This window comes from Alternaria alternata, assembly GCF_001642055.1.
Source record: "Alternaria alternata strain SRC1lrK2f unplaced genomic scaffold CC77scaffold_20, whole genome shotgun sequence".
NCBI classification, from domain to species: Eukaryota; Fungi; Ascomycota; class Dothideomycetes; order Pleosporales; family Pleosporaceae; genus Alternaria; species Alternaria alternata.
The window spans coordinates 723,384-744,412 of NW_017306209.1; the positions used below are offsets into that span (position 1 = coordinate 723,384).

Genomic DNA, 21,029 nt, shown 5'->3' on the forward strand with positions numbered 1-21,029 from the left:
CTGGAGGGAATCTGAGCAGGTCCTCGGGTCGGCGTGCTATTTGAGCGTACGTAGGTAGCCAGCGCGCTATTTCGCAGTATGCGCGATGATACACGTCATGCCCACCAGGAATACCTCGCTTCTATTCATTGCTGCAGATATGTTAGATGGAGTGCTTGTGGTCATCAGGGTATCGAATTTGGTGGCAAATACTCACAGACTTTGCGTGCTGTCAAGAGGCATTCCGTACACCTTGTAAAAAAACTTCTATACCTCCTTGGGCCAGCCTTCGGACGTCCATGTTCGTGCTACGGGGCAGGCGATGCTCTGTTTGGGTATGCGAAGTAACGCCAGATACTATTGGGTTGCGACTGATTCTCTAATCCTCGCTCGATCACGATCGTACAGAGCAGCCTATGTGTCTCGCTCCAGGGTACCTAGGTAGCTTTAGCTTAGCAATTTTAGCGACACTGTCTGATGTGCATGTGTTATAGCGCCTTGAGTTCACATTAGAATCCAGCGGCCACATAGAACGGCCGAGGTTTGCTTGCTGGCGCAAACAAGAGCTGAATGACCCGAGTTCTGCCCTGCCCAGGGGGTGTTCAAATGTGGGTCGCGTTATTCCACTTCTGGAAATTTTTGCTAGCTCACCAATCCCGGCTAGCGTAAAATGGGGCTCGGCATCAATCCGTGAACATCCTGGGTTGCTTTAAAGCATCCCACACCCATACCATGCACTCTTTTCTTCTGAATATCTCAAGATCTTCCAATGCCTTCAAGAACAAAGTCATGTGCAGTGTGTCGAAAGAAACGTATTAGGTGCGATGCGACGGTTCCGCAATGTCTAATGTGCATCCGCACCGGTCGCAAATGTCCTGGACTTCCAGATGGACCCTTGTTCGTAGACATGACGAACATTGCAAAGAACGGAATGCAAAAGCGCAAGCCAAAGGCACTGATCAGGAGCTCGGGACTCAATACTCAGGCTCGGATGCGTTATGATGGCCTGCCGTTGTATCGGATCTCGCAACGAACGATTGTGGCCGAGTCATTCTACGCACGCTTCCTGGCATACTTCACGTCCGATGGCGAAGGGACAGATATTAGGAATCGGCGTACTTGGTTGCATAGCCTGCCTGTCTTGACCACAGATGGCACGAATGAAGCGTTGGTATTGGCAGTACAAGCTACGGCATCTGTCTACTGTGCTGTCGAAACTGACAATCTAGCATTGACGCAATACTCTCGGAAACTATACGGCGAAGCGTTACGGACACACTATCGATTCATTTCCCGGCCACAGAACAAGTATGAAGTTACAGTACATATGGTATCTACGAGCGTCCTGTTCAGCTTCTTCGAGGCTATCCAGGCTACAGATGCCGAAGCATATCGCTCACACATCTACGGAGCTGTCCGGATGCTTGAAGTGACCAAACCAAAACAATGTTCAGGAGGGGCATTATGTCAGATCTTCTGTAAGCACTCATATACGGGTATATTTGGGGTATAGGCTAACCTCCCATCTTTTTTATGCAGACCATCTCCGGACCCAGATGGTATTCATCAATCTGACTAGGGATGGCGAAGAAACACCCTTTCAAGTACAAAGAATCTTGTACAGGTCACTAGAATACATCCGACTACCCGTGTTCCAGAGATTGCTGAGCCATGTATCCTACCTGATAGAAGAAAACGCTGCACAGAAAAGTGACGCGTCACAACACCCTATTGACCCCGAGACATATACGGAGGTCGCGACCAATATCGAAGAGCTCTGGCTTGAGTATGCAGGTGGAGCAGCGAGTAATGACACGCCGGTCTTCTGGCAAGATGTCACGACTGGAGCCATACAATTCCGCGACGAATTCACGGCTCTGACCGTCGCATACTTTAGCGCAGCTCGCATTCTTCTTTGCATCGTTATGTCACGATATACGGATTCTCTATTCACGATACCACACCAACATTCGATCATACTGCAAGCTTCACAGTATCTGCAGACCTACACAAACGGTTTTGCATACATGCGTATGGCCACGCCTCTACTACAGGTAGCACTACATTCTCCTGCATCTAGCCAGAGGGATAAAGCTACTGCTTGTTTCGAGCGCTGGATCAATAAGCCCATGTCCGGCATTAGCGCACTAGCACTAGAGAGAATACGGCGACATCTAGTACCAAAAAAACATCTGACGGCTTAGGCCGGCAGCGCTGAGTGATCTCGATTCAGAACACTCGCTGTTGTCGAACACAAGCACAGGCAGCTCCGGAAGAGCCTCCCGCGCCCTATCGAGTGGAACCCGGCTAGATCGCGAATGTCATACTTCGCGATCCCCCTAGTAAAGTCCGATCCTCGACACGAATTGCTCTTTTCGCAGCGCATGCGTCACAGGGGTCACGCTACGTCGCAGGAGCAGTGCATACAACGATGTACAGCGATGTGTCCGATCTCGAGACGAACTCTTACGGCACGAGATCCACTTACACAGATACCATAACTAAGGGAAAGAGGAATTCGCGTCCAATTAGGATAGGTCTAGGTACCGCATCTGCACACATGACCGCAAGAAGGGACACGATCAAGCCAACTCCTTGGAACTTGAATGGATAAGGCGTTGTCTCATGGAACAGCAATGCAGAGAGAGCCTGAAATATGATTCGCGCTCTTGGCAACAATCCGTATAGCATACGTGGTGGAAGGCTCTAATCTATACAGAAGGGAAGTGAAGGGGCAGGAATTGCGAAGGATGCTGACGCTGTACGAAGGAACTCGTTTCAAGTATTGGATCAGCGTTGGTGGAATAAAGAAAGGTAGGAGGTGGAAGAACAGCAAAGTAGAGACTGCATAATATAGCTACCTAATATACGAAAACGCATTTCTTACTTTCCCAGTCGCAAACATATACATGTATCATGAAGACTTGATATCAAAGAAACAAACCGAACAGCCATCTGAGACGTTGACATCTGGAAAAAGCTTCCATATTACCTATCCTCTCTCCTTCAGGCTTCGCATTTTACGGCCATGCCTATGCCTTCTGCATACCCTCGACGAACTCAAGCGCCGCTTCTCTATCAACAACATCAATGCTACTCGTCTTGTTCGTATAAGTAACGCCATAACATCGATCCGCCACATGCACCATCTCAGGTCTGAAGGTCGTACAGATAAACTGGCCTCCTCCATCCTTGTTCTTACCACCCTGACCACTCAATCGTTCCAGCATCTGCGCAACAGCAGTACGGTACTGCGCATCGAGATTGGCATCGATTTCATCAAAGAGGTAAAAGGGTGCAGGATCGCACTTTTGGATAGCAAAGATGAGGGCGAGTGCGCAGAGCGACTTTTGACCACCAGAGAGTTGGCCAATCTTTTGCTGCTCGTCGTGCTTGCTGTTGAAGGATACGGCGATGCTGACACCTGTGTACTCTTCGACTTTGCTCTTCTTGCCTTGTGTCTCTTCTTCTTCCATGTCGTCATCGTCGGATATGTCGCCTCGTGCATCGCGGTCGGATTTGCGGTTGATGATTAGGCGGCCGCGGCCGATGGGCACGAGTTGTTGGAAAACTTCGCCAAAGGCGGCGGCGACTTGTTTGAAGGTTCGGGCGATGGCTTCGTCTTTGCGTTGGTCTAACACGTCGATGAGGTTTTCAATGGATTTGCGCGATGTGTCGAGTTCGGCGCGGCGTTCTGTAAGGGTGCGTCTTTGGCGTGTGAAGTTCTCATAATGTTCGAAAGCCTTCTTGTTGACGTGCGCGAAGCTCTTGAGGGCTTGGTTGGCTTTGGTGAGTTCTTTAGTGACCTTTTTCGAAATGTTAGCTATATGCGGATTCGAAAGATCAGCATCCAGCTTACCTTGGTAGTGTCCCATCGAGTGTACTTCCGATCAACGTCTTCAGGAAGAGTACCCAAATCTCGGATATCCCGCTTGACCTCTGCCAATCGATCTGTATGACGGCTACGATCCGAGTCCTTCTTGGACATGGCCTGCTCTTGTCTCGCCATTGTCTTTGCTAGCTGTCGATTGCTAGTCTCCTTTTCGTTTCTTGCGTCCTCCAGTTCGCTCAACTGGGCTCGGATGTCTTCGATCTGAGCGTCGATCTCCTGTATCTGTTGATCAAGGTTCGCGATGGTTTGATTGACTGCATCTAGTGCTCGTTCGCATTCTCGTAACCGGGTTGACTGGCCAGTAGAGCCGCTTGCGCCGCCCTGCTGTATTTGGATATCATCCAGCGCTGGCTGCAAGTTCTCGTTGAGATCCAGCTCAGCCTCGTCTTTCCGGGTTTCTAGCGTGGCGCGCTCTTCTTTTGTTCGCGCAAATTGCCGTCTCAGGTCTTGCACAGTGCTCCGTAACGTGATCAACATCTGCTCCTCATCATTTGACAGCGCCTTCTCGAATTTGGAAGCAATTTCCGCCTCCCAGTCGCTCTGTTGCGCGCCTAGCTGGTTGATTGTTGATTGTAATGACGAAGCGGTTGTCTGTTTCCTCGCGAGGCTATCCTGGGTATCTCGCAGAATCCTCTGCTTCACGCGTACTTCTTCTCGCATGGGCGCGTAGCTGTTCTCGCCCTTGTCCTTTTCGTGTTCCCGTCTGCGAACCTCGCTTAGTGCTGCGGTAAGCTGCTGACGCTTTTGCTCGAGTTCCATAGCAATGTCCCGCTTCCGCTGCTGCAACTCGTCGTACTGAGTGCGGATTTCGGCCAGTGCTTGATAAGCCCGAATCTTTGACTTAGACATGTCGTGGTAACCACCTCGGTACTGTCCCTTCCGTGAGGCGTTATCTCCGTCGAGAGTATACGCACGGACGTTGTATTGCTTTGCGTTCTTCTTGCAGGCAGTCAGGTCAGGACAGACCACGATCTTGCCGAACACATGCCTGAACGCATCCTCGAATCTCTCGTCATACCTCAGCTTCGGTAACAGCGGCTGCATGTCGCCGGTCGCAGGAAGGTCCAAGTCATGAGTCCGAATGCGGTTGAGGGGAATAAAAGTAATACGTCCGCCCTTGTCCTTGATAAGCCTGTCGATCAGCCTCGTGGACACTTCGTCGTTATCTACAACAACATTGAAGAGTGCACCCTCAGCTGCTGCTTCAGTGACGGCCCTGTAGTCGTTGCTGACATCGAGCAGGTCTGCGATGGTGCCATGTACTCCCTCCAGTTCTCCTTCTTTTTGGTACCGACGGAGAGACTCCAGCCCCCGGCTTGTGCCATGATCAAGTAGCCGGGAGAAGGCACTTTCCGCTTTCCGAAGCTCGGCTTGTGAGTTTGTAAGTTGAGTGTTGACTCTGTTCTCTTCTCGGTAGAGACTCGTCTGCTCATCGTGTACAGCTTTGTAGGCGTCTTTCGCTTGCTCAACCTTGGCCGCAAGATTGACACTTGCGTCTCCCTCGCTCTCGATGTTTGACCTGAGTTCAGCAATCTCATTCTCAAGACGCTCGACATCGCTCTCCAACCGAGTAATCTCCTCGTTGGTCTGCATGAGGACGGCTTTGCGGCGGCTAAGGTCGGCGTTGGCAGCCTCAATCTGAGCACGCAATGCGTCATCTCGCTGTCGTTTGGTCGTGTAGAATGCTGTACGACCTTGCTTTTCCTCCAGCCGCTTCTGTTGGCCCTCAGCTTCGAGCAATTGCGATCTGACAGCTTCCTCCTCTTCCTTCTTGGCATTGTATTGAGGAAGCAGCTGCTTGAGCTCCGCCTCTCGTGCGCGTATTTGCTGTTGGAGTGACTTGATCTGCGTGTCCCGCGATTTCTTCGTTCGCTGGGTGACTGACTGGTTGTCCTGCAACGCCTTGAGCTCAAGCTCGATCTTGGCCTTTTCCAGTGTCGCCGACTTGCGTTCCTGTTCAGACTGCACACGATCCTCTCGAAGGACGTCTAGGTCACCTTTGCGTCGGTTGATGTCCATGTCGATTTGCGCAATGTCGGCCTCAGTTTGAACAAAGGCTGCCTCGTTGCTCTCTTTCATCTCACGACCCTGGTTCTCGAGGTGATCAATGTTCTCGATCAAGGCCTCCAGATCGGCTTCTTCGCGCGACTTCAGTACGTACATCAACGACCGGCGCTCCCTGTCGTTCCTGCTCCACGCCTCCAACTCCTCCTTCTCACCCTCGAGCTCATTTAGACGCCCGTTGATGGATTCAATTACAACGTCAACGCTGGAACATTTGTTCTCGGTTTCGGCTAGTAGCTTCAAACTGTTTGCGCGTCGCTCTTCGTATACATTGGAACCGGAGATTTCTTTCAGCAATTTCAAGCGCTCAGAATCCTTCATGTTGGTGAGCGCCGTAACACGACCCTGCGGGACGATATAGTATGGGTTTGACCGTGAAAAGCCAGCAGATTCAAGAATCTGCATGACCTCGGATTTGGTAGCGTTCTTGCGGTTGACCGAGTACTCGTCTTTCTTTGCGCCAATGGTCCGGCGCAAGAAGAATTCGGGCTTGCCAGTCTGGAAGCGGTCCTCTGTGTTGTCGAAGCATACTTCCACGTATGCTGACATGACGGCTGAACCAGATCCCTCGTGTAGCAGCGCCTGACGCTCTTCACGGCCCAAGTTGTGGTAATCGTCGCCCAGCACGAAGCGCACAGCGGCAAAGAAGTTACTCTTTCCAGATCCATTGCGACCAACGACGACATTGCAGTTGGGCGAGAAAGGCTCGATTTGCATTTGCTCCTTATAGCTTTTGAAGCCCTGGATCGTTATCTGCTTGATGTATCCCATCGCGGCGGTGGAGCGCGATCACGGCGCGCGAGAGATTGGATCGGGTGGAATTGGCGGTCGCGTATGGTATGTGTATGCGATCGCGATGGGAAACTTCAGGACATAGCGGGGTTGCGGTGGTGATGGTGAGCTCGTGTTTGCCCACTGTTGCACCGACGACGCGGTGCGCGTCGCGCTTTCCTGCCAAGACACGCTAACCCCAATCGTCTTCCGCGCATCAATCACTCCACGTGACGTCGTCACGAAAACCTCCAATGTTGTAGCAGACATGCCTGTGTGGCTGAGCGCTAGGCTTACACAGAAGGAGAGTGCAGATCTCGACATCTGCATTCGATCCGAATGATTGCGACGAGGAACATCATGAGCATTCTATGCTTGAGTGGTCTCACTGTCACCTTTTCATCTATCAACTCACTGAGAAGGTTTCCTGTCACTTTTACTATCTCGTCTCAGATCGAATACCTCTGCGACTCTGGGATGTTACTATCTCACCGTTGAAATAGCTCATCTTCCAAACCCAACGGCAATGTAACATCCAGGCAACATTCCATAGGCGGCCACAAGAACAAAGGCGACATGGTAATTGGAAGAGGTCTACACAGCTCTGTTGCAGATACAGCACAGGTTTCATACCCATCTTTCAAGCTACACTGCAAGACAGTCCAGGTTATGCAAGAACCATGGTCTATGGGCACGACAGAGGTCGATTCCTCCAGAAGATCCAAATAACCCACGCCATACGATGGCTTCTGCAAGCATCACACCGTAGCAAGAGTCGGCCAATAACTAGGCGCGGCGCAACGGCGTACGACGTTGAGCGGAAACTCTTGGGCCGTTGATCAAAGGCCCACTATCCAATGTCAGCTCTGGTAATGATTTTGGCAGCCCTAAAGTTAGGTACGGTACCCACAATTCCCCAGTCTGCAATTAGGGTTCAGCAGCATGGAAGTGACAGCGGGGCATGCCAGGAAAGGGTACTACGAAGTACAAAAAATGACACTTCGCAGTTTGCCCGGGCACTCAGACGCGGCGTGTCCGCCGACTGCATATTTACCCGAAGGGCAAATACGATAGACAAAGGATCAGTTTCGTAAAACTCTTTTATGTGGGGTACAGAAAAGCCTGGAAACCACAATAACGGCTTTCTACAGGCTGCGGTGAAGTGCTACGAGATATTTCCCGCATGGTCAACTGGGTAGGTAGGAAAAGGCATAAAGCGAGCGTCTTCCGAGCATGATACGTCAATTTGCAGGGTGATGAGTGAAGCGGCATCTAGATGGAACATGGAGCTAATGTACGATGATGCAAAAATGGCTTGGTTGGGGCGGGGTCTGATCGGATTTCAAAGCAAAACATGGCAATTTGCAACTTCCCCATGTCGAGTAGACGACTTTTCCATGCGCTTCGATCCATGTCTCGATTTCTGCATCGGAGGCGGCGAACCTTGTCCGGGCTTACATCTAGTGATCGACAGAATGCATGCAAGCGTATTGGAGGCAAAGTACTGCGGCCTGTTGTTGTTGTGCGCTACGGATTATCTGTTAGTTTTGGCTAACTGGCAACCCCGGTACCTGCTAGCACCTATGCGGAAGGATGAGCGCAGAAGGCGTCTGCGAATGAGAGTTGGAGTTGGGAACGCTTGATTAGCATGGTGTTTGATACAATGCTCGTTCAGCTCTCGCGAGGTTCAAGCTGAGGTGGAGCAGCAGGCAAATGCCGCGTTGATTGGCGAGGAGCGAGTTTTCATGAAGATGGCCGTGGACGGTTAATGTGGAGCCATAGCGTGACGGTTGACCGTCAACCTGTCCCGCGGAGCGAGCCGTTGGAACGTCATCGTCATTGGCCCAGTCTTGTGCTGTGGGAACGATTCGGGATAGCTGCCCGTGGCTGCGCAAACTCTCTAGCAACTTAGCAAACTACGCAGACAGGTATTCGGGGCAGAGCCATCTATGGCCGGGAATAATCCGCACCTGGGCCTGTCCGGTTTTTCGACGGCGTCGGGAGAGGACTGAAGCCAGCCATCTGGAGAACAAGCGGGACCACCAGCTTGGATGCAACATCACTACAAGCGCATATTCAAAACACAGTAAAGTCAGCACGGAGTGCAAATCGATAGATGGGAAAGCTTTGCAGGCTGCGACAAAAGGATCGAGATCCAGGCCTGCGTTTCCCATACTGGCGCAGGCTGGGCCACGATTACCCTACACATCGTCGATCTGGAAGGCACACTACGTAACTCGGCGCGCTACACACCAATCGCATGACCCCCTGTCCCTGCCCCTGCTCGTCCAAATCGCTTTCCTCAGTTCCGCATGTTGCCAAAGCCCCCATTGTTTGAATTCCCATGCCAGGCGATCTTCCCTCTGCGGTACTTTTAACCTCTCCGTCCCCATCCGCTTTGCCCAAATCTGCTCCTTCGAAACCAACGTTCACCTGCCCTTTCTCGTCCTTTTCTCCGCTCTGCAATTGCCAGTCCTCCTACTTATAACAAGGCCCCAGCCTCAGGCTGCACGACACATTCCCCCACCACACCACACCACACCACACCATCACCATCACTTCACAGCAGCAACACACACCGCCATCCACCATGACAGCAATCCAACAGTCATATTCATTTGACTGGGCTGGCGATGCTTTCACTGCCATGCAACAGTCCAACGCAAGCCCACAGCAAGCCAAGTGGGCGACTGACTTCAGCAATCCCACCTCTATGCCGCCCCAGCAGCCCTTCTCCATTCCACCTTCCCTGCTTACACACGCCACAATGGAGCGCTATGGTCAAGTCACCCCGCCAGAAGAGCACTCCCCAGTTCAGCCCAATCGCGAAGATCGCGAAGGCTCAATTCCCGTCGACGAATTGCGGAACGAGACCGCCCTAAGGCCCAAGCAAGAACCCTCGCCACACATGTCGCCCGCAAAGCGACAACGCCCTAGTCGCCATGATTCGGCCAATCAGGACATGGTTGCCGGTGAACTGCCTAGCGCCGCCGTCCCGCAACACCAAGACAATGCCGACGGCAACCCCCAGCCGCCGAAGCGCAAGCGGGGAAGGCCCAAGTCGCAACCTCAGATGATTGAGGCCTACACTGCAGACGGCTATCCCTTCCAGGTCTCTTCGGCCCGACAGACCCATCTCGAGAAGAACCGTGTCGCTGCTCACAAATGCAGGCAGCGCAAGAAGGAGTACATCAACAGCCTCGAAGGCCGCGCACGCGAATTCTCCGCAAAGAACAAGATGCTCAAGGAGAATGTCGCTCTCTTACGTGAGGAAGTCCTTGATCTTAAGAACGAAGTACTGGCCCACGCCGGCTGTGGCTTCTGGGCCATCGACGAGTACCTAGCGAGATGTGCTGGTGGCCTTCTCGGTATGGATGCACCTGCACCTGGTATGCCTGGCCACCACGCCACACCACGGCTCAACAACAGCAATCACAGCCCCGTCATGGCTTCCCCCAGCACCGCTCACCAACATGCCCGGGAGACCAGTATGGGATCCATGAGTTCCGGTGATGCCGATGACTTTGGCGGCCTCGAACTCCTCAAGGACTTTACCGATGAAGACATGGATGATTTGGAGGCATAGGAAGCCAACCTGAACATTCTCGCATTCAAGGCCTTTTATTGTTAACGCATCCCACACCACCCTGACTTCTTCGATACCGAGTGTAGATTGTTGGGTTGCAAGTTTTCCTCACTTCTTCCAATCACTTCACGATACCCCTGGGCCTTGCCCTACTTTGAGCAACTAAAAGCTTCTTCTTCTTTTCTTTATTGCATTTGCTGCAATGACCAGCTAGTTTGAGCTGCAGTGGCCACGACTGATGACATGGCGTTTGAACGAGAGGTGGGATAGATATTTCACCGCCTACGAGTTTACTGTTTACACATAATAAAGCAAAACGTGGAGGGATCATTACTAGACATCTCTCTCAAGTAGTTGGCTATACATCAACGGTACCTTGATCAACATACTGTCTTCCTTGTGGTGTGATGGTCTGCAATTCCTCCCTGGCCATCCTGACCGATTCAGGTCCCAACAACACGCATCCTGTTGCCCCACGACCTGTCGTTCTGATCGCGCCTCGCTTACCCGCTACGTCTAGCAGTCCCCACTTCTTGTCACACGTCAAGTCAGCCGCAACCAGGGATGACGTATCAAGTGACCACTCTTATTGGCTCCCGGAAAGTCTCTCCGGAGCACACGAAGTCCAACACTGTTCAAGATTCCAACTTCTCGCGTACCTCATTGCTGTCAGCGTTAGTACGCGTTGCGTACCACAGGCTGATTCGGGCCTTCTACAACGGTCCTTTGTCCCGCGCGGCAGCCCCGTTCATGCCGGACATACATGCACCTAAACTAGCAATCTATACCCCACAGAGAACCCGAGTCCATAGTACACGGTGAACCTAACTTACTTCTCTAGCTCCAAAAGAATGATGTCTAATGCCGAGTGCGAGCGGCAGATATTCACAATATAGTGGAGGTTCAACGGGGGAGACTGCCAGGTGCATGTCATAGATACATACCAGTGAACCATATGCTCGATCGCGGAAGTTTCCTAGGAGTATACTGTAGGAACAAACCAGTCATGCACATATACGAAGTTGAACTTTGTGTGCTCATCTCAAAACGCAATTGGTCTGTAGTATTCTCGTATGGTAGCGAAAAGTGAACCATACATTCAGCTATGACGAAAGCCTCAGCCCGTCTCCGCCAGTACCAACAACTGCACAAAGTTTCCTGCTGAATGATCCTCCATTAGTTACGGAGAAATTGCTTTTATCGCCTAGCGATCTTCAAATTTGCTCAACGGGCATGATGTCCGGGATAATCGCCACTGCTTCACCCTGGGTTAGCGTGCTCAGAATTCCGCACCTTTTCCTGGTCTCTGGCCCCTCGTGCATCGGACACGTTGGAAACAGAGACAACGGGGTCTTGCTATTGCGTCATATCACCCCATTCTCCTATCTCGCGTAATGCTCCTCGTTTCGGTCCGAAAGAGGATTTTCTGGTTTGGAAAGAAAAAAGGTTCGGCGGATGAGGTTGCCGCGGAGACCTCTCGTTTGAGAACGACATGTGTAGCAGGGGAAGGGGAAGCGAGATGACGGTGCCTCTGTTTTTGGAAGGCATTACCAAACTCAACTGCCCGTGTCCTACGAAAAACTGCCCTAACAGAAAAGCCTTTTTTATTTGTTTACTACACTCACAGTAGCTAAATCCGCGACAGAGTGGCGTTACTGGTCTAGACAACATGTTCCAGGGTTCACAGTTGTTCCTCTGTACGGGATTCGCGGCGGACGTTTGTGCCGCGCATCACATGTGCCGTTGGACGATCCATTCCTTCTCCAGATGCCTAAGCGAAGGAGGGAAGACGGGTACTGCACCCGTGAGGTACGACGACTTCCCGTGTTTTTGGTTTCATGAATAGATTGGGTCGACATTCTTATCTACGAGAGAGAGAATGTTGAGTTGTTATTGGGCATTGCTGTGTCCCCTTGTATTATAGACGAAAAAAGTCAAGTCAATCTGGCGAGGTACCCATACGTAGTCCTGCCCAAGCACTCGAAGTTGTACAGATACCGAAACTGTTAGTGTAATTGAATGTACCATTTTAGTCTATCTAATTGCCCCTCACAACCAGCCCTCTCAAACTTCCCATCTTTCCCTTGGTGCGTTCATGTAGTGCAAGACGTGGATATCCATCCTTTTAATAACGCACATCCGTACTCTCACAGGCTTTCCATGGCTCAAACTCCCCCCTCTCCCCCACACATACGCCCTGCATTGCCCCGTAGCGTGTAGCACATCTAGAACACGACCGCCAGCAAGCTATATCCGCTACCAATAGTACCTACCAGATGAAGCAACTTATGGAAAGAGTGTTGATGGTAGTGGAGGCGTTACCCGGGGCCATACAGACGTGTTTGTGAGATTGTTCGGTCGTGCTTGGGTAGGTGGTTTCATACTTGTTTGATTCGGGTTTTCGGCGTTGTGTTGTATGTGGTAGCCAGGAACCGATAACGTGCACACGGAACGGTATGGGTGAGTGAGATGTTCGTGTATACCAGGTCAGATAGTGTTTCCTGAACATTGAGCTGGAAAAGTGTCTACTGTGAGATGGGCGTCTTGAAGACTAGCGCGACGTGGTCGTCGCCAGCTGTGACAACTGCCTCACCAGCTCCTTGTACAAAGGCCATGATACCTCCTCCCTCACCGCCTCCCCTGTGTCCCTTCCATTCGCCTACGAGGCCCTTTCCAGCCGCAGCTGTTCCGCCTCGTGCATCCCATCGCTTCAGGACACCGTCGTATCCCGCGCTCGTCAGCAACCAACCTCCTGGACCTTCCTTGGCGACAAACTCGAGCTTGACGACAGCCTGTGGGGACTCTTCGTCGGCGTGCGCATCTTCTATCCGCCTTCGGACGGCAAAGCGATGTGCGGTGTCGAAGAGGGTGATGGAGCCGTCGACGTTGCCGGCGGCCATGAGGGTGAGGGGCGCGGAGGAGAAGCTCATGCACTCGACGTTGTCGCTTCCTGCCTGGAGACTGGCCAGGATCTGTCCAGCTTGACCGGCCGATGACGCACCGCCCTTGGCACCAGCCTGCTTGCCTCCGCCAGCTTTGTTCTTTGCGCCTCCACCACTCGACGATGTTGATGCTTGGGCGGGCGCGGCGAGGGAAAGGCGCGGTAGACCGACGATTCGGATTTGACCTTCGGGACCACCGACTGCGACGAATGCGCCAGATGGCGGGATACCGACAGAGTATAGTCCGCCCTCAACACGGAAACGCTCGTCCAGGCCTGTCAGACCAACCACGGCTTGCGAGTCGGTAGTCGCTGTGAGACCCTGGGAGGCAGCATCACCGAATACATCCCACACGTACAGACTCGAGTCTTCGGAGATGGTAGCGAGGAGGGAACCGTCGGGTGACCATGTGCCGGCAGTGCAGGTCTCGGTGTGGAGGTAGTAAGCTTGTAGCACCCGTAGCTCGTTGTTCTTCTCTGTGCTGATCTGGTACACCCATACCGAGCCGTCGTTCGCGCCAAGCGCGATAACGTTGGGGTGGTCGGGCGACGGGTTCGGGGCGACCCAGTTGATCTCCTCAACCTCCTGCGCCTCTGCTAGGAACTTCCACTTCTTGCCGTCGGGAACGCCCTGCCAAACACGCAATTTGCCGTCCAGGCCAGCTGTCGCTACGAATTGTCCCTTTGGCTGAGTGAATGTAATGGCGTTGACCGAGTCCTTGTGTCCGTCTAGTGTGAAGATGCTCTTCAGGCCGTCGCGCTCGGTGGGTTGTCCGTCGCTGCTCGGTTGCGCTGCTGCCGCCGAAGACACGTCGACAATGTAGCCGACATCGTCGCCGCCTCCTGTGGCGATGATCTCGTGGTGCACTGGATGTTGCGCTATGCAGAAGATGCTGTCCTTGTGTTGGTCAAAATGCGCGACCGAGTCGTTTTGTAGGTTGATCTCCATCTGCATTTCTTGGCGACCCTCGTCGCCCTCGTCGTCTGAGTCCATGGGAACGTCGCCATCGTCCTCTACAATTTCCTCGGCTTCCTCGGCGTCAAGTGTGTTGTCTACGTCGTGTACATCGATGTCGTCCTCATCGTGTTGAGGCTGGTTCGACGTGGGATTTGTGCTTGACATGTTGTGGGCTTGCTCGATAACGATTTTTGCAGGGGGAATAGTAGGTACAGGACGTGTACAAAATACGCACTGCAGTATGCGCGATGTTATATGAGTCTTCGTAGTGTATTGCTTAGAAATGTCGAATTGCACCTTCGGGAGGAACTTTTTTTGCCCAAAACCCCGTCGGAGGGGCACAACGCCGACCCCTCACACGTCATTTGTCATCTTCACCACCACCATCTCCTTTGCGGTATAACCAAACGTCACGACTTCCAAAGATATAGAAAAACAATACCGTTTGGTTTGTGTTGTATTATATTACAACGTGAAGAACCGGTCTACCTTTATTACTTATGGCGCAGTCTTCGGTCTTCAAAGCCTTGCCCTTGTCGCATCTTTGACAACAATGCCAAACTTTCCACTCTTCTCCTTGTCCCTTAGAATTCTTCTTAGTATCTTACCAGAAGGACTCTTCGGTATCTCGCTGATGAACTCTACTTCCTTCACCCATTTGTACCTCACTTTTTTCTCCTTGACATACTCAATAATTTCCTTTCCTATAGCTGTACTCTCCTCCGTTCCTGGCTTCAAGACAACATAAGCCTTCGGAAGCTCACCAGAGTAATCGTCCTTCACGCTCATCACTGCAACGTCTTCGACCTTCGGGTGGCCTAGAAGCAGATCTTCGAGCTCAGCCGGCGCGACGCCAATGCCCTTTACTTTGATGAGTTCTTTGATACGATCAGAGATGTGGATCATGCCCTCTTCGTCGATAGCGCCCCGGTCACCGGTATGGAGGAAACCGTCGGCATCGAAAGTGTCGCGAGTAGCCTTCTCGTTATTGAGATAGCCCATTACGACCTGCGGACCGCGAGCCAGCACTTCACCATCTTCGCCAACATCGCCCTCAGTACCATCGTCTTTGATAATCTTGACCTCGGTGGAGGCTACGATTGCACCACCTGAGTGCGCGTACTTGTATAAGAACTTCTCCGGTGGATGCGCAGTGATGCACGAACACGATTCTGTCATGCCGTATCCTTGCTTAAAGCCTGTGTTGGGAAACTTCTTTTGGAGCTGCTGGATGATCTCTTCTGACAGTGGAGCTGCGCCAGACGAAAAGCGTGTGACATGGCTAAGGTCGTACTTGTCGACCAAAGGATCGCGCACTAGTCTGATAAGGATCGGTGGAACTAGCAACAGCTCGCTCAGCTTATACTCAACAATGACATCGAGCATCTTCTCCATCGTGAACTGCGGGAGCATGACGACCTCTGCGTTCAGAAGAACAGGGAGATGCATCTGATGGACCAGTCCGGTGATATGAAAAAGCGGCAGTACGGCCATGATCTTCTTCTGGTTTGTTGGCGTAATCTGCTGAACCTGGAGACATTGCGCTATGACATTCTGATGGCTGATCATAACAGCTTTTGGTAATCCGGTCGTTCCTGACGAGAAGGACAGAAACCCGCAGACGTCTTTGTTCTTTTTACCGGGCGGTAGTTTGAAAGCTGGTGTCTGCCCAGACTCGCCATACGACTCTCCCGTACGGATCAGATCTTGAACGGTGGTATATCCCGGCAATTCGCCCTCTAGCAAGAAAACATTCGATTGCGGTAGACCTGCAGCCTTTGCACTCGCCGCAGCAATTTCCATACTACCTGGCGTCGTCATAAGAAACTTTGCATCCGCAGTCTTTAGCGCAAAAGTCATTTCCTCGATATTGTATGCCGGGCTAGCACCGCTAATCTTTGCTCCTACACGGAGTCCCGCGAACATGGCTACTGGGTACCACACCGTGTTCTGGCTGAAGAGTGCCACCGTTTCGCCCTCTTTAAGACCATACTTCTTGACAAGCGCCGTAGAGATGTACGTCGAGTATTTCTTGACATCAGCCCAGTTCACACGTTCTTTCGTAATCGCATTTTGGAACCCAGCAAGTTCATTCGGTGCATATTTGTTGATGGGTGAGTAGGCAGAATCGAATAGCCAGTCCCAATCTGTTAGCTCGGTGGGCACTATTGGTGTTAGCAATGCGGTCTCGTGGCGACTAGTGGAAACGAACAGTCGATGGGCGGCTGTCTTGACTTGAAGATCACCATGTTGATACAATCAGCTCGTCAACAGCTACAAAGCAAGGCGCGCCTTATGATCGGTGATGTGGATACGAGGAAGCAAATGCCAAAGTCGCAACGGTCAGGACAAGGGACGACTTACAAGCGGAAATCCTGCGTCCATGTCTTCTAATAGGTGACCGTCATCACCCTTCCTCGGCGCGCCCATTCCTATCGGATTCGCACCACTCGAGTCGATCGTGGAGCGGGGATAGGTACAAGGCGGGGTTATAGCAGCAACCGAGCCATCCGAAAACAGCAAAGATCGGCATACCCTCTGACGTTCTCCCGGGTAACATCCAAGCCAGGGTAGGTAAGAGCCGCATCATTGTCACACAGCAGATCGTTATAGTCTCGAGACTCAGTCGGAGTACCGGAATCGTTCGCACATAAAGTCTAGATGCAGTAGCTTCTTGTGGCCGCTGCAGCTTGCACACATCGTACTACGACCCGACGAAGCGAAACATTACTTATACGACCAACATGTCCGAGACAGAAGAATCGCAACACGACCCTATCCTGAAGGTAGAAAGCAACAAAGACCTCAGGATCACTCTCATTGGCACCGGAACTATTGGTCTATCTTTCGCCGCGTTCCACCTGTCACACCTACTTGGCCCTTCTCAGCTCACCATCTATGATACCCGGTCAAATGTCGATGAATACGTCGAGGAGAACCTACCTAAATTCTTCGCAGAAGAGCCTTCAGCAGCTGCTATATCCAATATTCGCATCGCTACATCCCTCGAATCAGCCGTGGAAGACGCACATATCATCCAGGAATCAGGTCCAGAGAATCTAGCCTTCAAAAAAGAACTATGGGCCAATGTAGAGAAACACGCGCCTGAGCATTCTCTATTCTGGAGTAGCACGTCCGGAATACCGGCGTCAGAGCAAGCACAAGACATGCAGGACAAATCGAGATTACTGGTAGTACACCCGTATAACCCACCGCACATTATGCCATTGCTGGAACTTGTTCCGTCGCCAGATACGTCAAAAGAGGTCATCCAACGAACGCAGGAGTTCTGGACTCTCCGTGGAAGAGTGCCAATACATATCAAGAAGGAAACAACGGGCTTTGTGGCGAATAGACTGGCGTTTGCACTCTTACGCGAAGCAGTTCATCTTGTCGACGAGGGAGTCGTTTCAGTAGAGGAACTGGATAGCATTGTGGAGAGTAGTATGGGGCCGCGATGGGCGATTGCTGGGCCTTTCAAGAGCTATCATGCTGGCGGCGGACCGGCTGGGTTGGAAGGCTTCTTCAAGAATATCGGAGGTACCGTGCAAGATTGCTGGCAAGATTCTGGAAAGCCGAACGTCGGGGATGGGTGGGAGAAAAAGATATTCCGGCAATCTCAGGACGCATACGGCACTATAGACGTCAGTCAGCGCGACAGGCTGACACGACGGGTGTTGGAAGTATTGAGAGAGGGAAAGAACAAGGGTGCGAATACTTCAGAAGATTGAATAACTCAGTCCCAATTAGAGAAACACAAATCAGCGCTGAGCAAATTGCGTAACAATCAATGAAGAGACCTCTAAATCTACCACGTACTAGTACGTCTAAACGATTAGGTACAGGCTGGTGATGACACTGGGTCCAATGAAGAGACCAAACCAAAAGATGATGTTCCCCAACGTATCCCGTCCTTTCATAAACTTCGTCTTGCTAAACGCCGCCAATGGTAGTTGTGTCAACTGGAATGTGAACAGATACCCTCTGACCTTCTTGAACAAACAGAACATAAGGACCTCATGCACGATAGCGCTCAGCAGGAAGGTAAAGAACGTCGCCTGCATCTTGGACAGATGGAAGAAAGAGATTGAAGAGTGGTAAACATGTCGAAGCAGGAAGTTGTGAACGGGTCGGTTCCAGTCGCGAGCGTATTGATCGAAAGACACGGAGTTCCACCATGCGCCGTAGAAACCTCGATCAGCAAACCTGGTGACTTCTGCCAGTACGTTGAGTAGACATTCCCATATCACGTACCAACTGAGAAGTTGTTCGATGAGGAGGGGGAAGAGCATATCGGATACTGTTAGGCAGACTAGTTAGCCAAGACTTCATCATTTCTTGATAGTGCAACACTTACCAACCCACGGGAACTCCTTCCACCGCTCATCCAGTGACATGCCAGCGTCTCTGTGCCGCACAGTCTCAACGACCACAGGGTAGATGTATGCTTGCGAGATGACAATCATAACCCAGATGACTCCCAAAGTGGCAGCCGACTTTTCGGCGACATACCACCAATTTATGCGCTCCTGGCGAGGATATTCTAGATCGTAGACAAGCGTTGGGAGACACGTCCACTCCGCGAAGTTATAGAACGTCAAGTTATTTGGGTAGACGTTGTCCGTTGTGGTACACTTTCCGCGTAGTTCCTCATCGAGGATTGTAATCTCAGTGTTGAGCACGCGTCGGAAAGCTTCAATCTGTTCTGGATCGAGCGGGCTTCCAGCTTCAATAGCTTGCCCAATAGATGCAATCTCCGACTCTTCCTTCGAGAGATTCGTCGAGTACTTCGGGCCAACACTTCCTCGCTGTGTCAACTCGCCTTGGTCAGAGCTGTTGACACCAGAGGCTGTCAGCGCCTCAGCTGGAGGAGACGTTTGGGTTGGGCCCTCTTTCGCTTTGATGTCATCGAGCTGGTGTAGCTTTTCGCGCAACAGGTTGCGTCGTCTATACACCCGTGATACTGTTGATAGTTAGCTCAAGACTTGCCAAGTTTGATCACATGACATACAGTAACCGTTGTAGAAAGAGTAGGCGTGCTGCTTCATCAGTAGTACGAAGACGTGTAAAACGATGAAGACGGTGTGGGTCCAAGGCCAATCTCGCCAGAAGGTGACCCAAATAATGGTACATGTGAAGAATGTTTGCCACAGAGACTGTATAAGCCAGCCTGAGCCGTTCCACGTCAAATAGTCTTTGGCTATGGCCTTGTGCAGAAAGAAGCCGAAGCTGGTCGCCACACACATTACCACATCCGTTGTCAACATGACAAACAAATCTTTGTCGATCATCAAATGCAGAATTTCTGCATCCCCAAATACGGAGCCCTTGGTCCTGTAGTTTTTTGCTGCTATTCGCGCAAGCAGCAGAGCCATCGCGATCCAGAATAATGTGAAAAACCCATGGAATGGAGAATGCGCAGCGGAAGCATTTTGACGGTCGAATGTGGTAAACTGTTGCGTAAAGACAAGATCCCTTGGCTTGCCCTTGAGTTTTCCGCTCAGTTTCTCGGCCTCTCGCCGCAGTCCGGACTGCAAAACCTCTTGGAAAACTGGATCTTTTGCCGTGAAGGTATACTCGCCCTTTTTGCCTGATTGCTCTAGCACAACTTGGATACTCTTTCTCCTGCTTCCTGGCTTTTCGACCAACTGCGTTTCTGAACCGCTGTCATCAGACGGAATAGCTGTGGTGCTTTGACTTCGTGACTCTCCTGCGTGCTCATCATCTTGAGATTTTAAATTCGTTGCGCCGTCCACGTCCAAGGTTTCCGATGCAGCGTTGGCCGTCCACGTATCCTGACTGCTGAGTGGCGGTCGCGTCGAGAGTCCCTGCAGTACGTGTGTCATTGCCGATCCCTCATGCGTCTGCGGTGTCAGATGGGTGCCTTGGCTTTCTAACTTTGATGTCGCGTTGTTTATGGTTCGAGGGTTGGCTTATTGATGAACGGAAGCCTGGCGATATATACTGTCTGGCTGATGTCGATCTGGATGTTCGTGGCTGTCAAAACGAAGCTGTGGCACGGGTCCCTTGTAACGGAATCATCGGAACGGGCGGACTTTGCGAATTCACGACCAGATGTAAGACGACAGGCAGGTTTTGGTGAGATAAACCAAGACAGCTGACAGATCGTCTCCGAGAGAACCGGTGCCCGTCAATAGCAGCTGCTGGGAAGTGGTTTTCATATTTTAATCAAAGATGAAGATGTACATGATGTAATGCCGAGCCCTGCGTCGCGGAAGCTCATCCGCTCGCGTGTCCGCCACGTCACGTGTTTCTCCAGCCACCTCGCCGTCCCTGGAGGGGCGCCTTGGCTTCGTCGCATTGTCCCACCCATCGTCCCACTTTGCAACCTACCGTGCCTTCGATATTTAAGCCGCCGCACGCAAACCTCCGACTACCCGCACACCGCTGCTAGCTTCAACACAGCCCGGCCGTTTCGGGATCGGGGTCGGAATAAACTCTTGCCCGGGGTCTCTTTAATCAGCTCTCCCCTTCGCATTTCAGGACTTAGCGGTGCGACAAAGAATCGCCGTGCCCTCAGTATCTACTTCATCAGAACCACTGGGATCATGGACTGACACGCTGCGACCCTACGCGCCGAGGCTGCAGGTCCCATTTAAGGCGTCCATCGAATGTCGCGCACCCTCGCTTCCACCCTTGTGGGACCAGTCAAGGCGGCCAACAAGTGCTTTGAATGGCTTAGCGACGCCTCGAATGCCCCTGATCCTATTCGCAAAATGAGAATTACGGGAACAATGCAGGCTGTTAAGAGGCGCAGCACGAACATAGCATGCAGACGATAATGCTGAAATACTCTCAAGTGCCGTGAACCGTGTTT

The 21,029-nt window shown here is 51.8% G+C and overlaps 7 protein-coding genes across 7 annotated transcripts; 4 read left to right on the forward strand and 3 right to left on the reverse strand.

Moving 5' to 3' along the window:
- Positions 1 to 886: 886 nt before the first annotated feature.
- On the forward strand, positions 887 to 2,183 carry CC77DRAFT_1064865 (hypothetical protein; the record flags this gene model as incomplete). The annotated part of the gene is made up of 2 exons (XM_018528766.1): positions 887 to 1,457; positions 1,519 to 2,183. 2 exons carry the CDS (start codon positions 887 to 889, stop codon positions 2,181 to 2,183), a joined length of 1,236 nt encoding a protein of 411 aa, XP_018382425.1.
- Positions 2,184 to 7,453: 5,270 nt separating this feature from the next.
- CC77DRAFT_370798 (hypothetical protein) lies at positions 7,454 to 7,881 on the forward strand. Its single transcript, XM_018531405.1, has one exon. It carries the CDS (start codon positions 7,564 to 7,566, stop codon positions 7,798 to 7,800), a length of 237 nt encoding a protein of 78 aa, XP_018382426.1. The 5' UTR covers positions 7,454 to 7,563; the 3' UTR covers positions 7,801 to 7,881.
- Positions 7,882 to 9,059: 1,178 nt separating this feature from the next.
- CC77DRAFT_370803 (hypothetical protein) lies at positions 9,060 to 10,496 on the forward strand. The gene has a single exon (XM_018531406.1). It carries the CDS (start codon positions 9,297 to 9,299, stop codon positions 10,290 to 10,292), a length of 996 nt encoding a protein of 331 aa, XP_018382427.1. The 5' UTR covers positions 9,060 to 9,296; the 3' UTR covers positions 10,293 to 10,496.
- A 1,875-nt stretch (positions 10,497 to 12,371) lies between these two features.
- On the reverse strand, positions 12,372 to 14,524 carry CC77DRAFT_371298 (ribosome biogenesis protein Sqt1). Its single transcript, XM_018531411.1, has 3 exons — positions 13,348 to 14,524; positions 12,886 to 13,272; positions 12,372 to 12,805 (listed from the first exon to the last, which is right to left on the reverse strand). Exons 1-3 carry the CDS (start codon positions 14,354 to 14,356, stop codon positions 12,780 to 12,782), a joined length of 1,422 nt encoding a protein of 473 aa, XP_018382428.1. The 5' UTR covers positions 14,357 to 14,524; the 3' UTR covers positions 12,372 to 12,779.
- Positions 14,525 to 14,632: 108 nt separating this feature from the next.
- On the reverse strand, positions 14,633 to 16,637 carry CC77DRAFT_1023765 (acetyl-CoA synthetase-like protein). The gene is made up of 2 exons (XM_018525726.1): positions 16,404 to 16,637; positions 14,633 to 16,356 (listed from the first exon to the last, which is right to left on the reverse strand). The coding sequence occupies exons 1-2, from the start codon at positions 16,438 to 16,440 to the stop codon at positions 14,711 to 14,713; spliced, it is 1,683 nt and encodes a 560-aa protein (XP_018382429.1). The 5' UTR covers positions 16,441 to 16,637; the 3' UTR covers positions 14,633 to 14,710.
- CC77DRAFT_371296 (hypothetical protein) lies at positions 16,592 to 18,222 on the forward strand. Its single transcript, XM_018531410.1, has one exon. It carries the CDS (start codon positions 16,936 to 16,938, stop codon positions 17,920 to 17,922), a length of 987 nt encoding a protein of 328 aa, XP_018382430.1. The 5' UTR covers positions 16,592 to 16,935; the 3' UTR covers positions 17,923 to 18,222.
- On the reverse strand, positions 17,971 to 20,221 carry CC77DRAFT_370839 (MBOAT-domain-containing protein). The gene is made up of 3 exons (XM_018531408.1): positions 19,203 to 20,221; positions 18,549 to 19,154; positions 17,971 to 18,491 (listed from the first exon to the last, which is right to left on the reverse strand). The coding sequence occupies exons 1-3, from the start codon at positions 20,035 to 20,037 to the stop codon at positions 18,019 to 18,021; spliced, it is 1,914 nt and encodes a 637-aa protein (XP_018382431.1). The 5' UTR covers positions 20,038 to 20,221; the 3' UTR covers positions 17,971 to 18,018.
- Between the last annotated feature and the right edge of the window lie 808 nt (positions 20,222 to 21,029).

Excerpts from the sequence above, each read along its gene's own strand:
- CC77DRAFT_1023765 (XM_018525726.1), bottom strand. The coding sequence starts at position 16,440 with ATGGTGATCTTCAAGTCAAGACAGCCGCCCATCGACT. Across the intron at positions 16,357-16,403 it reads AAGACAGCCGCCCATCGACT|TGCCCACCGAGCTAACAGAT; the intron begins GTTCGTTTCCAC and ends TAACACCAATAG.
- CC77DRAFT_370839 (XM_018531408.1), bottom strand. The coding sequence starts at position 20,037 with ATGACACACGTACTGCAGGGACTCTCGACGCGACCGCCACTCAGCAGT. Across the intron at positions 19,155-19,202 it reads CTCTTTCTACAACGGTTACT|TATCACGGGTGTATAGACGA; the intron begins GTATGTCATGTG and ends AACTATCAACAG. Across the intron at positions 18,492-18,548 it reads GAAGGAGTTCCCGTGGGTTG|TATCCGATATGCTCTTCCCC; the intron begins GTAAGTGTTGCA and ends TCTGCCTAACAG.
- CC77DRAFT_370798 (XM_018531405.1), top strand. The coding sequence starts at position 7,564 with ATGTCAGCTCTGGTAATGATTTTGGCAGCCCTAAAGTTAGGTACGGTA.
- CC77DRAFT_371298 (XM_018531411.1), bottom strand. The coding sequence starts at position 14,356 with ATGTCAAGCACAAATCCCACGTCGAACCAGCCTCAACACGATGAGGAC. Across the intron at positions 13,273-13,347 it reads AGCATCAACATCGTCGAGTG|CTGGACAGATCCTGGCCAGT; the intron begins GTGGAGGCGCAA and ends CGGCCGGTCAAG. Across the intron at positions 12,806-12,885 it reads GGCCTTTGTACAAGGAGCTG|CTCAATGTTCAGGAAACACT; the intron begins GTGAGGCAGTTG and ends ACACTTTTCCAG.
- CC77DRAFT_370803 (XM_018531406.1), top strand. The coding sequence starts at position 9,297 with ATGACAGCAATCCAACAGTCATATTCATTTGACTGGGCTGGCGATGCT.
- CC77DRAFT_371296 (XM_018531410.1), top strand. The coding sequence starts at position 16,936 with ATGTCCGAGACAGAAGAATCGCAACACGACCCTATCCTGAAGGTAGAA.